General features: G+C 44.7%; 1 protein-coding gene across 1 annotated transcript; it reads left to right on the forward strand.

The window, feature by feature from the left end:
- Positions 1-490: 490 nt before the first annotated feature.
- LOC120913203 (U8 snoRNA-decapping enzyme-like) lies at positions 491-7,793 on the forward strand. The gene is made up of 3 exons (XM_040322986.1): positions 491-739; positions 4,715-4,987; positions 7,515-7,793. The coding sequence occupies exons 1-3, from the start codon at positions 527-529 to the stop codon at positions 7,701-7,703; spliced, it is 675 nt and encodes a 224-aa protein (XP_040178920.1). The 5' UTR covers positions 491-526; the 3' UTR covers positions 7,704-7,793.
- Positions 7,794-15,516: the final 7,723 nt, after the last annotated feature.

Below are 15,516 nucleotides of genomic sequence, written 5' to 3' on the forward strand. Positions count from 1 at the left end.
GCTGCAATTGATGGGTTTTTTTTTCGTTTGTTTGTGCCCCCCCCCTAAAATTTTTGCGCACCAGCCGCCACTGATCGTATATATATATACGGGATTTCGCCCAGGAGAGTCATTCTGCCACAGTATATCTGCGTGAGCTGGTCGGGAACTGGATAAGGTATTTACAGGCAGAAAAAAAATGTTTTACTATCCAAAATTAAAACAACAAGGGCAGAAGATTTAATAGATGTAAAGTAGAAAAAATGACTGAAGGTCCGCTTTAATAAAAAAATAAACATCCGCCCTAACCATTCTGTGCCAGTAGGTGGCGACGTGCACAAGGTCACGTTTTACTTCTGGGCAGCTGTTAGTTGGCGCTGTGCACAATGTTAAGTACCGCTCCTGAACTGCCAGTAGGTGTCGCTGTTGCGGAACAGCTCTCCTCTATCAACCACCCACTGTCTATCGTTCCGGTGTTTCTATGGTCGCCCTGCGGTCTGATTGGCTGCTCTGGCCACGTGAGCAGTGTTTGCGGAAGCGGCTGTGCATGTGTGTGTATATCGACAGGGGGGGGAGGAGTGCAATGGCTCAGGCGGCTCAACCCAACAAAAACCCGCCGGAGGACCGGCCCCGTCCGCGGAACGTGTCCCGGGAGGAGGCGCTGAAGCTGGAGGGATACAGACACGCCTGCCATGTCATGCTGTACGCGCCGACCACCGCCAAGCTCTTCGACCGTGTCCCCATCAGATACATTGTGCTGGTGAGAGCTGGGGGCCAATGAGGACCTGTCCCCTGACTGCTTGTCATTGGGTTTTATATGAGGTGACCCCCCCCCCCTTCCTCTCGCCACCATCTCCCTTGTTGCATAGTTTCTGCTGCCCCCCCCCCCTATATATTCTTCCAAGTTCAGGAGTCTTTGGCTTTCTTGATTGGCTGGACTGAAAAGTCGCAATTCAGACATCTGTACGCTGGGGTGCATGCGGGGGACTGTCAGGCCCCATTCGCACCTTACGCAGCGCCAACACGCGGTTTTTTGTTTCTTGCGTTTTCTTTGCGTGACATGCCCAGGTCGCCCTTGACCACGTGAATGTGCGCCGCCAGGGAGGCTCCCACACCTTTTAGGATGTAGGCCGGGGATAGGCAATTAGCGGACCTCCAGCTGTTACAGAACTACAAGTCCCATGAGGCATAGCAAGACTCTGACAGCCACAAGCATGACACCCAGAGGCATGATGGGACTTGTAGTTTTGCAACAGCTGGAGGTCTGCTACTTGTGTATCCCTGATGTAGAGGTTTAGCGCATTTGTTGCATTTGATTGCTGCATCTCTGGTGCCTATAGTTCTTCATGGCACCACAAGTGCTAGGAAAGAATTTAAAATAACAAGCATGTTAAAGCGGAGGTTCACCGGTAAATTGCTATTTTTACCTTTAGATTGAGGCTCATTTTGTCTAGGGGAATCGGCTAGTTGTTTTAAAATCGAAGCAGTACTTACCATTGTAGAGAGCGATCTTCTCCGCCGCTTCCGGGTATGGGCTGCGGGACTGGGCGTTCCTTCTTGATTGACAGTCTTCCGAGAGGCTTCCGACGGTCGCATCCATCGCGTCACGAGTAGTCGAAAGTAGCCGAACGTTGGTGCGCAGTATAGAGCCGCACCGACGTTCGGCTACTCGTGACGTGATGGATGCGACCGTCGGAAGACTGTCAATCAAGAAGGAACGCCCAGTCCTGAAGACCCATACTCGGAAGTGGCGGAGAAGATCGCCCTCTACAACGGTAAGTAATGCTCGGATTTTAAAACAACTAGCCCATTCCCCTAGACTAAATGAGCATCAATCTACGGGTAAAAAAACATTTATGGGTGAACTCCCACTTTAACCACTTGCTTACTGGGCACATATACCCCCCTCCTGCCCAGGTGAAATTTCAGCTTTCGGGCACTGCGTCGCTTTAACTGACAATTGCGCGGTCGTGCGACGTGGCTCCCAAACAAAATTGACGTCCTTTTTTTTTTTTTTTTTTTTTTTTTTTTTTTTACATAAATAGAGCTTTCTTTTGGTGGTATTTGATCACCTCTGCGGTTTTTATTTTTTGCGCTATAAACAAAAAAGAATGTAAATTTTGAAAAAAAATACAATATTTTTTACTTGTTGCTATAATAAATATCCCAATTTAAAAAAAAAAAAACATTTTTTTCCAGTCTAGGCCTACATATTTTTGGTAAAAAAAAATAAAAAATCGCAATAAGCGACTGGTTTGCACAAAAGTTATAGCGCCTCCAAAATAAGGGACAGAATTATTTTTTTTTATATATTTTTTTTTTTTTTACTAGTAATGGCGGCGATCTGCGATTTTTATTGGGACTGCGACATTATGGCGGACACATCGGACACTTTTGAAACATTTTTGGCACCATTCACATTTATACTGCGATCAGTGCTATAAATATGCACTAATTACTGTATAAATGTGACTGGCAGGGAAGGGGTTAACACTAGGGGGTGAGGAAGGGGTTAAATGTGTACCCTATATAGTGTTCTAACTGTGGGGGAAGGGGGGTGACTGGGGGAGGTGACCAATCTGTGTCCCTATGTACAAGGGACACAGATCGGTCTCCTCTCTCCCTGACAGGACGCTGTCTGTGAGAGCCGGCAATGAGAGATGATCTCATATGTTTACATATGAGATCATCTCTCATTGGCCGCACAGATCGCCTACCGAACGGCCACTCCGATTGGCCGTTCACGGCGATCTGTGATTGGCTGTGTCCAAGGGGCACGGCCAGCACAGAGTTTCCCCGCTGCGCGCTCGGAACGAGGAAAGGGGCGGACGTCAATTGACGTCCAGTTGGATTTTCAGGTCCGCGCTCGGCGCGCTGTAGCCATCATTCGGCTATAGCGTGGGCCTCTAGTGGTTAAACTTGCCTGCACTGTGCAATTGTTTTGCACAGAGCAGCCCCGATCCTCCTTCTTTTTTTTTTTTTCATGACTGCAAGGTACACTGTGATGGGAAGAATGTGATATAAAGGGGCAGTGTCATCTATTACAGTGCAGCCCCCTTCATACACATCACAGTGCAGTCCTCATTATATTAATGTAAAGGGTACTGCACTGTAATGGGGGAATGTGGACACTGATATAAAGGGGGGGACTGTGCTGTGAAGGGGACATCCTAACTCCTAATAGGCTTCACGCAGGAGGATGCAGTAGGTATAATTTTTAAGGTATAGTGCTGGGGAGTGGATGTTGCATTTAGGGGCTCTTTCCTTTTGTATTTGTACGCTTGTATTATTGGTAAGGCTGACTAATTGTATGGTTGAGATTAAATCAAAGCAGAAATGATTATTAAATATTATGTACCGTATATACTCGAGTATAAGCCGAGTTTTCCAGCACATTTTTTTTGTGCTGAAATTGCCCCGCCCCCCCCCCCCCCCTGGCTTATACTCGAGTCACCTTTTTTGTGCCTGTTCTCCCGGACTTTGGGGACCCTGTACCAGCTGTCGGTAGGTCCCCTGGACCCCAAACTTGGCACACATATAGCCACACTCTTCCTCTACAAGTGTGCAAAGTCCGAGAATAGATGAGAAGAAAAGTAACCGCTCAGATGAACCAAGGAACTTTTACTCACTGGATCCAAACCGTGGGTGCCGGCAATGCAATTAATGCAAAACTGAAGAGAAGAAGCTGGGACAGCCGCACTCCAAAAACGTTACTTTTTATTAAAACTGGTCACAGAACATCACACGCCACAGCAAACAATCAGGAAAAGGCTGACCAGTTTTAATAAAAAGGAACGTTTTTGGAGTGCGGCTGTCCCAGCTTCTTCTCTTCAATTTTACAAGTGTGCAAAGTTTGTTGTCCAGGGGACCTACGGGCGGGGAGCACCGATTTTTCAAAGCCGGGCACCCCTTCCATAGACTCCCATGTTAAACACTCAGTCTAGGCATGGGCACAGTGAGGCATGCACATGAACACCCTAGGCTTCTACTTGAGTCAATACGTTTTCCCAGTTTTTTTGTAGTAAAATTAGGTGCCCTGGCTTGTATTCGGGTCGGCTTATACTCAAGTATATACGGTACTTACCAGGGGTCATTACAGGTGGTTATGGTAATGATTCGTGACCCGACGTGATTGACGTTTTGAACGAACGACTCATGCGCCGTCCGTGGACGTATCCCACTGCACATGCTCTTAATTACGCCGCAAAGACTCATTGGTTTCGACGTGAACGTAACCTACGCCCAGCCCTATTCTGAATCGACTTACGCAAACGACGTGAAATTCCACGGCGGGTTCGACGTCCATACTTAACATTGGCTGCGCCATCTTTTTGATGGAATAACTTTAAGCCTGAAAACGCCTTACGTAAAGGGCGTATGTGTGACGGGCAAGCGTACTTTCGTGAATAGGCGTATCTCTCTGATTTACGCATTCTAGGCGTAAATCAGCGTACACGCTCCTAGCTGCCGGTGTAAATAGACAGCTAAGATACAACGGCGCAGGCGGTCGTATCTTAGATAGATTTAATTGTATCTCAATTTGAGAATACACTTAAATATAGGACGGCGCAGATTCGGAGTTACGCCGGCGTATCTCTACGTGAATCTGGCTAAATGTCTATAGCCACACAATCTGAGCTTCTCGCCATATTTGTAGAGTCTTGTACCTTTTTATTGGCTTTAATCCTTAAATGGTTTGACTATGTTGTTTTTCCGTATCTTTTGTCTGTCTCAGATGATGATGAGGTTTGATGGTCGCCTTGGTTTTCCAGGAGGATTTGTAGATCTGAGAGATTGTTCTCTGGAAGACGGCCTGAACCGGGAACTGCTGGAGGAAATGGGCCCTTATTTTAACACCCTGAAGGTGACGGAACAGGATTATAAGAGTTCTCAGGTCCGAGAGATTCCACAGAAGGCCGTCACACATTTCTTTGCCAAAGAACTAAAAGTAGAAGAGATGGAATCCATTGAAAAAGAGGCTGTCCATGCGAAAGACCACGGATTAGAGGTGTGTGGAACGTATCAAGTGTTGACTTTTTGTAGCTCATGTTACAAACAAAATGCAAGTTTATTATAGGTGGGGGACGTGAGGGGGGATGTGGTGATGAGCAGTGCTTTCATTTTTTAATGACGGCACACTTTAAAATACTTCCAACTTGGGTTTTGTGTGACTGTCTTTTTCTGGAGAAACCCCATGAAGATGCCGGTCATGCCAATCCTGAGTTGGAAGTCTTTTAAGAAGCTGGTAGCCATATGCCCAACATGAGTAAATGAACACTTGTATCATATTATGATGAAAAGCAGGATACATTCCTATAGAGCTAGTACTCTTATCTTGGGGACTTCATTTACAGAGTTGGCCATCTTGGTCCAGTAGGAAAAACGTTCAACTATAGTCAGTCTTGTACATGCACAGTTTTCTCTTCTTCACCTGTCTCCGCAGCAGTGAGGAGAAGAGGGGTGGCACTGCTAATGTGCAAGTTGCAGTTATGATGGGAGTGTGGCTTTTTTTTTTAGCAGAGACCCTAGAGAATAAAATGGTGGTTGTTGCAATAGTTTATGTCACACCGTACTTGCGCAGTGGTTTTTCAAACACAATTTTCTTTTTGATAAAATACACTTTAATGAATTTAAAAAAAAATAACTAAACGGCACAGTTTGTTTATTTTTTTTTTTTGTATAATGTGAAAGAAGATGTTACACCGCAAGAATAGTGAGAGAATCGTGATCTTTATTCTAAGCAAAAAAATTGTGATTCTCATTTTAGCCCAAATCGTGCAGCTCTAATACTTGCATATAACCAGTAATCCTATGCTACCCTATGAGTTTTCCGTTCAGCCTCATGGCCTAAGTAAGCAAAATTACTTAATTCCCCCATCTACACTAAAGAGCATGGATGGAGGAATCTGCACTACCAGCTACTGTAGTCTGATGGCCACAGCACCTGCGACCACTTGAACAGTGACTGCATCTGATTAGTTGCAATCCAAACACTGTTGGCTATTTTTAAACATCGTTTGTTGGGCTGGTTGGTGCCCGGCTTCGGTATCAATCGGCTAACATTCCAATATGGCTAGACTTAAAGCGGAGTTCCACCCAGGAATGGAACTTCCGCTGATCTGCTTCATCGCTTTCCGTCCTCCCGCTCTGGTGTCACATATTGGCACTTTTCAGGGGGAGCAGATGCATACCTATCTAATCCAGGTATTTGCTCCCACTTTTGGCGAAAGACGCTGCAGAATCCGCTGTGATTTACGCCATGTCTGCCCCTCCTCTGTCCCCCCCCCCCTTGCTGTCTTCTGGGAGACACATGGGTCCCAGAAGACAGCAGGTACCATTCAGCCGCAAGGCTTCACTTCCTGATTCCATTACTGAAGGTGCTGGCACCTGCACCTGGAGCCCAGGGTCGGCTTCTGGGTAAAGGACATCGCGGGCACCCTGGACTGTTAAGTGTCCTTATTTAAAATGACAGCAGCTGCAGCATTTGTAGCTGCTGACTTTTTATTTTTCCTACGGAGCTCTGCTTTAAGCTGGCGTTGGATGGACCGAAATTCACTCGGTTCAGTAAAGACTAGCTGAATGTTGATCAATGCGTGTCTGTAACGATTACCACCGCTTACGACCTTCCATGCTATCCAAGACAGCTTATCGACACTCCAACCAACAGGACCCGATCCATCCCATTTTCCAGAATAAGACGAGACACAGCTCTGTGCTTTCAGGTTTCAAAATGAAGACAACTTTAATGGTTCACTCTCAGCTTTTATACAGTTTTCAAGGCACATGAACAATCAAACTCTCCACCCACACCCTGGGAGGGCTTCAATACACCTTCAGATGGCTAATTGCTAAACATTCTAGACATCTCGGCGCCGGGCTATAATTATCCTGACCTAATCACTGCACATTCCTTCATTAACAGAACTCAAACAAAACACCATCACACAATGATCTCTTCTCAATCCACATCCCTAGACAGACGTTCTGTCTCTGCATACAGCTTGGCACGTTCCATTACACATCTTATATCAATAGAATTCACACAAAGCAGCATCACACAATGAGAGGTCTTTCAGAAGCAGACTCAATTAGCATGTCACTAGCCAGGGCTAATCATAGAAATTAGTCACTATTGACTGGTTGGGTCACAATTAACCAACAACTTGCAATATCTCAAGATCCTGCAATATGAACTATCAGTGATGTCCCCTGTCCTGTAATTTAGGATATAATTTCTCAGTCACCATATGGCCCTATCGGACATAAGGTGACCCTAGACATAAGACTCCTTGGTGACGCCGGTACAGGAGTGCCCCTCATCCTTACAAAGTCTCTGTTTGTCCCGGGTCATTCCGTTACAGTGTCCATGTGGGTTTAACGTAAGTTGATCGGGCTTGTTAGGAGGGTTTTCTTTATAAGCCTCTGCTTATATTAAATATATAATGTTTGGGGGTTCTAGGTAATCTTGTACGGGCCAGACATGGTCCCTAATAATATAATTTTAAGTCTTCCTTTCTTTTTTTTTTGTCTTTTAGGTTATGGGAATAATCCGAGTTCCCCTTTATACGTTACGTGATGGTTTTGGAGGTCTTCCTGCCTTTCTTTCAAACAACTTCATTGGTAACTCCAAAAGCCAACTCCTATACGGGCTGCGATCCCTCCGCCTACTACGCGAGGACCACATCCAAGACGCAATATGGTCTAGTCAGAATATTCAGTTTTGAGTGTGTCGGTTGTTTAGGGAGATGCAGATAAGATGTCCTTGTGGCGTGATTATGTATAGAAAAAATATGGATATAAAAAGTTTCTGAATATATCGGTGTCTATGCCAGAGTATGTTATGATTGGTCAAAGCACTTCAAAGCTTACCCCAGCTAAATCTGATTTTTTTCTTTCTTAAGTAGGTGGAATTGGGTTGGTTGATTTAATAGGATTCTCTAAGCACTTGTGGATACCCTAAGAACATTGTCCAACCTTACCTGATGGCTTGTAGCCAGAGCAGTGGCATCATACTTCCATTGCTTGGGTTTTCTGTCCATTCCTATGGAGCTTCCAGTATGGGGGGGTATGACGCCATCGTTCTGTCTAAAACCAGAAGGAAGAACGCAGCCCTATCCTTCATCTAGAACAGTAAAGGGCATCGCCTGATTAATACTGATATCTCTGTATTGGTTGGCATGGACTCAATAGACTTTTATTGGTCTAGGATACATTTTTATTTTTTAATGTTGGGTCTTACTGCTATTTGGGGCTTCATTAGAGAATTTTCACTTCCTGTCCAAATGACAATGATTTGACCAGGCAGAAAATCTTCAACCAGACACAGGCTACAATAAAATGCTGGTTGTAGACTCCCCTGTTCTACTATTATTTTGTTGGTGCCTATGTTGCTGTTGAATATTTTTCTCTCCTCTCCTGGCTGGTGTAAACGTTGTCACCCCTACAGGAAGTGAGGGGGAATCTTTGTTATGGAGCCCCCGGATACCAGTAAAAACTCTACAGGGGCTCTACTAAAAAGAGGGAAAAAAAAGTTTTGGCTGGACATACAGCTTATGTATTATGACATAATGAAGAATTTATCTGTGCTAGTGCTTTGAATGCATACTGCACTCTAATGTTAATGCAAAAATTATATATATATATTTTTTTTTTTTTTTCTGATAGTTAACTTTAATGATTTGGGTTCAGGGGACTGCACATTGAATACAGTTTGTTGGTGTCCAAGGATATATTTGGCACTGTGTTGGCTACATTAGTTAAAGGTTTGTTTCACCTTCACATCTCCTAAAATAGAATAAATTACTTGTGCATTCCGGCTTCTCAAGTATATTAAAAAGCAGTCTTCTTGTTTTTAAGTAGATGCATAATGGCATGCCTGTACGCCAGTGGTCATCAACCCCGTCATCAGGGCCCATTAACAGGCCAGGTTTGCAAGATAACTGAAATACATCACAGGTGATATCATTTGCTGCTCAGTGATTGCAGTATTCTAGTCTGCATATCCCCAAGGTAATGCATAAACCCTGGCCTGTTAGTAGGCCCTGCAGGACAGGGTTGAGATGACCACTGCTGTAGGCCATGCACATTCTCTCTCTCTCTCTCTCTCTAAAGACAAATGAGGGGGAGGGAAGACGGTGCAACCGCTCTAGTGTAGTCAGTTCCAACCACTTTTAATAAGAAAAAAAAATATATAATGACAAAACTGTATGAAAAACACACATGTAAAAGCCAATGGGAGGATTAGCCCCCTGTTTTTCCATTGGTTGTTATTGTTAAATGCAGGTTATGTTCACATGGTTTATTTGCATATAATAACATCATCTGTGTTTTAATCGATTTGAGTGGTTAAGCGCTGGTTTCCAAGCACCCCTTTTGGCGTACAGCATTTTTTTTTTTCTTTAGCTTTGGGTTTTAATGGCCTCTCTAGCCCAGGGGTCTCCAGACTAGGGCCCTCCAGTTATTCAGGAACTACAATTCCCATCATGTCAGCGTTTTACAATGCCTCAAGGGACGTGTAGTTCCGCAACAGCTGGAGGGCCGTAGTTTGAAGATCCCTGCTCTAGCCCATGGGTACTCAACCTGTGGCCCTCTGGCTGTTGAACTACAAGTCCTATCATGCCTCTGTCTTTGGGAGTCATGCTTGTCAGTGTCGCTGGCTAGCAATGCCTCATGGGACTTGTAGTTCTGCAACAGCTGGAGGTTGCAGACCTCTAGCCTTTTCACAAAACTTCAAAAGATGAAAACTTCCCAATCCCCTACTGGGCATTGGATTCGTGACTCTACCAGTGCAGGGACTAGCACTCTGGCCTGTCCAAAACTTGTGTCTTGTGCTGTCTCTCCCCCTGTTGCACAATGACGAGCTCGGGTGATGCTGCATCAGGAGGGAAGAGGGCGTTCTACACAGGTTTTGATCAAGCCAAGTAGTTGTTCCTGTGTTTTGGTGGGGCTGCACATCCATTGGTTGGTATGTCTTGCCTAGGAGGGTTGCTCAACCTAGAATATTTGTGGACAGGCTGGGGAGAGCCTGCAAGTAGGGCTACAAGTATGCACTGCGCAGTTTTGACTGAACCAGAACACTCATTCCTGCGCTCATAAGGTGTCCAACACCAGGCAAGAGTTGCCCATTCTACAAGTTTTGTGGACAGGCTGGGGAGAGGTTGCACAAGCCTACGGGGTATGCCCTTCCGCAATTTTTTTTTTTTTATTAAATGAGAGGGCTGCTTTTTATTATGCCAGTGAAGCTGGAATATTTTTGGAAAGGTGAACTAACCCTTTGAGAGAGCTCTTCCAATAAACTAACAGCCATGACAGAGTTCCAGGACCCAATGCTGCCGGTTCAAACCTTCCCTTTTTTTTTTTTTTTTTCTTTTTTTTCTTATGTATGTTATCTCATATGTTGCCAATGTTATCTCGTGTTATAAATCGCAGCCTAGCCCCTTCCATTGTGTCAGTACTACCTTTCTTTAAATCAGTATATTAGCTTAGGATAAATCCTGCCTAATGTGGCAGTGGTGTTCAGACCTGCTTATAGTGGAGGTTCACCCGGAAATGTACATTTTTAAGATTAGATTGATGCTCATTTTGTCAAGGGGGATCGGGTAGTTTCTTTAAAAACGAAGCAGTACTTAGCGTTTTAGAGAGCGATCTTCTCCGCCGCTTCCGGGTATGGGCTTCGGGACTGGGCGTTCCTATTTGATTGACAGGCTTCCGACGGTCGCATCTATCGCCTCACGATTTTCCGAAAGTAGCCAAACGTCGGTGCGCAGGCGCCGTATAGAGCCGCACCGACGTTCGGCTTCTTTCGGGTACTCATGACGCGATGTATGCGACCGTCAGAAGACTGTCAATCAAATAGGAACGCCCAGTCCCGAAGACCATACCTGGAAGCGACGGAGAAGATCGCTCTCTAAAACGGTAAGTACTGCTTTTCGTTTTTTAAAAAAAAAATACCCGATTCCCCTAGACAAAATGAGCATGAATCTAATGTTAAAGCGGGAGTTCACCCGGAATTTTTTTTTAACGGTTACTTTGGCATTGGGAGAAAAGGGGTGTGGGTGGTATGCACTATCTGAAAGAAGAGATATGCCATTGGTGGGGGGAGGGGGGCTACCTTTGCTGCAATAGGTGATAAAAAAGACATGGATTGGCAATGCATGCTTTTAGCTTCTTTAGTACAGCTGTTATTTACTTGTTTCATTTACCCCTTCATTGGGATAGTTGCTGTATCAAATAGAAGACCCTCATTTGTTTATAATTAAGTGTGTGTATGCAGTAAGAAAATAATTTAAAATTTTGCATCTTTATAAAATACTTATTTTCAAATGAAATGTTCTAAAAATTACTGTATATACTATTTGTATAACACTTTTTTTTTTTTTTTTTTTTTCATTTTGAATACGTAGCAGTTTTATGCTTTTGATTGTTTTGCTTTTTTGTTTTTTTTTGGACTAATAAATGCATTTCACGGATCCTATAGTAAATACCACATTGCGTTCTGAGCTCTTACTTTTACTGTAAACCTAATGAATATCTTTGAGTTACTTCTAACCTGGTGACATACCTTTCTGTGACAAAATGCATATGCATAGTGTGCTGATGGTACAGATTTTAACTGTGAGTCAGGGGCTTGGCATTGTTAATGCTGCTATTGGCAGGACTCCAGGTATGACATTTTGGTGAGGAAATGGCGATGCCACTCTCGTGTAAATTGGACTTGCTTGCTCCTAGAGTGGGTTGAGAAGACACTGCAAGCCTGTAGCTTGTGAATCAACACCTTGCTGCACCTAATCCTGCCCACAGCTTTCTGGCTAGACCACACTGCCTCGGCTGCTGAAACCGTTCCTGAAGAGAGGAGGTAAGGGCGCTCTGGTGGAGGTGGATAGCTGGTCAGGGGGGTGATAGTGATGAGGTGGCACTTCTGGCAGCACTTTGGTTAGAGGAGAAGCAAAGAAAGGCGCAAAATTTAACAGTGCACAAAGGATTAAAAGCACTTACAAGATCAGTGCGTGTTAAAAGCAGGAGTCCTCATCTGTGGCATTTGTCTATCCTCGGCACGGTGGTAGAGCACTGTGTAGAGCCCTCCAGCAGCTGTGAAGCGTTCATACATGCTGGAGCAAGGAGGCAGCAGGGAAGCCTGTGTTCCGGGTTCACTGTCAGTGTCGGTGGGGAGAAAGGCTGCGTAACGCGTTTCGGAGCATGCACGGCTCCTTCGTCAGACCGGGGACTCCTGATTACTTTTGTGGTGGGAGCAGAATGAATAAGATGCAGAGACATTGGGCCAAAGCATAGTCTGGATCTAGACTGTACTACTTGGCAATGAAGAAGACAAGACCTGGGGAAATGGCCAGCAATAATGGGTAACAGGCTTTAGCATTATAGTTTATGCTCTCAGTAGCTGGTTTGAGGACACAGGGGTAGCCACTAAAAAAGTCTGGAGGTTAAAATACCCTTTTGTTAAAAGGATGTGCCCAGCATTGTCTCAAAGACCTTTGGAAGTCCTGGGATACTGAGTGTGCCATGGGAGGTCCTCCTAGGGATTCTGGAAGTATCTGTCAGGAAGAAGGTTTGGTCAGAAAAGAAGTCTGAGAAGGTAACCTTCGGGTGGACGACTACTTTTTTTTTTTTAACTGTTTAAAACAAGTCATTATTCTGAAAAACTGTATATGTAGTGCAAAATCATCTACTGCTTCTGACTGCTATTCTCCTGAGTTTTGGAGTGGTATTTGGTGAAGTTATAGCTGTACTCCTCTCCTTGGCGGAGACTCTGATAAAAGGAGGAAAAGTCTTACCTCTACCAAGATGGCTGCCTCCATCTAGACACAGTGCAAGTTGGTAACCCTAAAAACCAACTGCAGGTGAAACACAGGAAATATTTGTGATTAATCCTTTTGCCCTCTGCCTGTTTTTGGGGCACAGCAATCCATCATTGCATTTTTATTTGTTTTGCAGATTACCAGTCTTTGGATGTGAGGGTCCCTAGCCTAGTGCAGAAAAACACCAGTCACTGCTCTAGTGTGAACGAGCGCTAAAGTGCATCTCCAGGCCAATAGTTGTCAAACAAATAGTGCAGTATATTTTATAATTTGCCGCTAGTCCCCAATAAACTGGCCACAGAGGTACAGAAGGCTTTGAGATTATGTACCCACAAAAAAAAAAGGTAGTGAAGTATTTTGATGGGTGTTTTGTAATCTCAAAGATCCATGTTTAGAGTACATTTATTTCTACTTTAAGATGATCATTTGTTTTCTTATGCCCACAGCTCTCCCTCATACTTGCTACACCGCCATTCTTTCACTATTGTACCTCTAGCATGGTATTTGTTTCCCCTCACTTGATTTATTTTATTTCCTAGTTTTTCAGCATCTATTCAAGTCTCCTCGTATTCTCTGCACATTTCCTTCCCTTTACAGTCCATTGTCATATCATTTCTAAATCTCCTGTTTTTCCTATCAAGTGACTTGCCCTTCATGATCCCTCTGGGTTTATCAGTTCAGTATATGCTGTGTTTGACAGTAGGTAACATCACACCACAAGAAGTCTCCTTACAATTCTCTACCTTTACATAATCTTGAGGAATGGCCTCACATCATACTTTCCTGGCTCACCTCCAGCATGTTCCACCTCCTGTACTCGGCAGCATACATTCTGGCCAGGAGTGTATCAGACTCCTACCGACAGCCTGTTTTGGTGCAGGAATGGGTCAAGTGTTCAGTCTGTTGCTTGGCATCAGGGGATGCATTGGCTCTAGTTTGCTGGAGCGGTGGTAATCCTGCTTCTGTTTCTCCTCCTGGTGTCTTCTTCCGCTTATGGGTCTGCTCACTGGTTGACTTGGTTGTTTGTTCACAGTTAATGCCCCCCCCCCCCCCCCATTTCTTCTGTTCTATGCCCATCTAGGAGGCACAGCATGACTTTTAGCCAAGGAAGAAGTGGAAAGGACCAAAGCAGTCCAAGAAAAATCTGCCTTGCTCAAGTTCCCTTTGAATCTGTTCAGTCCTAACACCTTTAGCACGTTACTTCTCCAAAGCGGTCATCTTCTGGGTCCTTTTGGGCCTGTGGGGTTCCAGAATTGCAGTCTAAACTGCTATGTGTTGACTGACTGCAGTTGTGGGCAGTAGACTGAATCTTTGAAAGACGGGTCTTTTATTGACCTGGTCATGACCGAAGGCTTTCAGGGGTTTGCTAAATAGAAATTGGGGCACAAAAGGTGCTGGGGTGACCTTGAACCTCAATCAGAAGTTCCCTCTCCAGTAGTGCCTAGTTCAACTTAAAGGGGTTGTAAAGGAAACATTTTTTTTCATAATAAGCATCCTTTACCTGTAGACATTGCTCTTTTCACTTCCTCCTTGTTTGTTTTGTTAAGTTGCTCTATTTCTTCTCTGTTCACTTCCTGCTTGTCTGATTTTACTGACCACTGTGACGGGAGGGTTTACTGCGGTGGTCAGTAACGTGCTCGCCCCCTCCTGGGAACTACATCTGTGCGACAGGACGCGCTCTACATGTTGGAGACTTCAAGGAGGTGTGAATTACTGGGCGTGCCGCAATTCATACTGGGAAATGTAGTTCTTACATGAACGAGCGATGGAAACCAGGAAGTGAATGAGAGAACAGAAACTAGAATGCCGGAGGTGATATAGATGAAGGAATTTAATAGGTATTTACTCGTGTTTTAACAGAATCATTACACTATTCTGTCTACCTTGCAGACATTCATTTTAGGCAAAACTGTTTTTTTCCTTTACAACTCCTTTTAAGAGCAGAATTTGGCAGAAGAATGGCTGCAGTATTATAGTCTAGCTTTTCTACTCGTGGCCCTTTTTGTCACTGATTTGAAGCGAGCAATAATTTTGGAGGTTTTGTCCTCTCCAGAAAGGGAAGTATTTTCCTAAAAAAAAAAGAGAGGCACCAATATTAATGTTGAGATTAGGGAAATATAGAAGATGAGTAAACTAGACAAGAAAGCGAGCGTGACAAACTGTCTATTTAATCTTTACCAAGCTGGTGCTGAGTTGCGGATCACCCCCTTGAAAGTAGATGCGGCCCTCCAGAGGCCTGCACAATGGGTCGCTTCACCCTTGGATGACGTTACATTTGTGGTCATTGTGGACTGGCAGATTCAGACCTAAAGCATGTTCAAAACCCAGTAGGTGCTGCATGCAAGCCAGCTGTATCCTTGATGTCAGGCCCCGTACACACGTCCGAGGAACTCGACGTGCCAAACACATCGAGTTCCTCGTCGAGTTCAGTGTTGAAGCCGCCGAGGATCTCGGCGGGCCGACTTTCCTCGTTGAACAACGAGGAAATAGAGAACATGTTCTCTATTCGGCCCGACGAGTTCCTCGTCGGCTTCCTCGCTGAAAAGTGTACACACGACCGAGTTTCTCGGCAGAATCCAGCTCCGACCGAGTTTCTCGGCAGAATCCAGCTCCGACCGAGTTTCTGGCTGAATTCTGCCGAGAAACTTGGTCGTGTGTACGGGGCCTCAGAGTTCCAAGAACATGGACTGTCAATTTACAATGAACTTTGCAATCCAGTGGGGCA

The sequence above is a fragment of the Rana temporaria genome, chromosome 9 (assembly GCF_905171775.1).
Source record: "Rana temporaria chromosome 9, aRanTem1.1, whole genome shotgun sequence".
In the NCBI taxonomy this organism is placed as follows: Eukaryota; Metazoa; Chordata; class Amphibia; order Anura; family Ranidae; genus Rana; species Rana temporaria.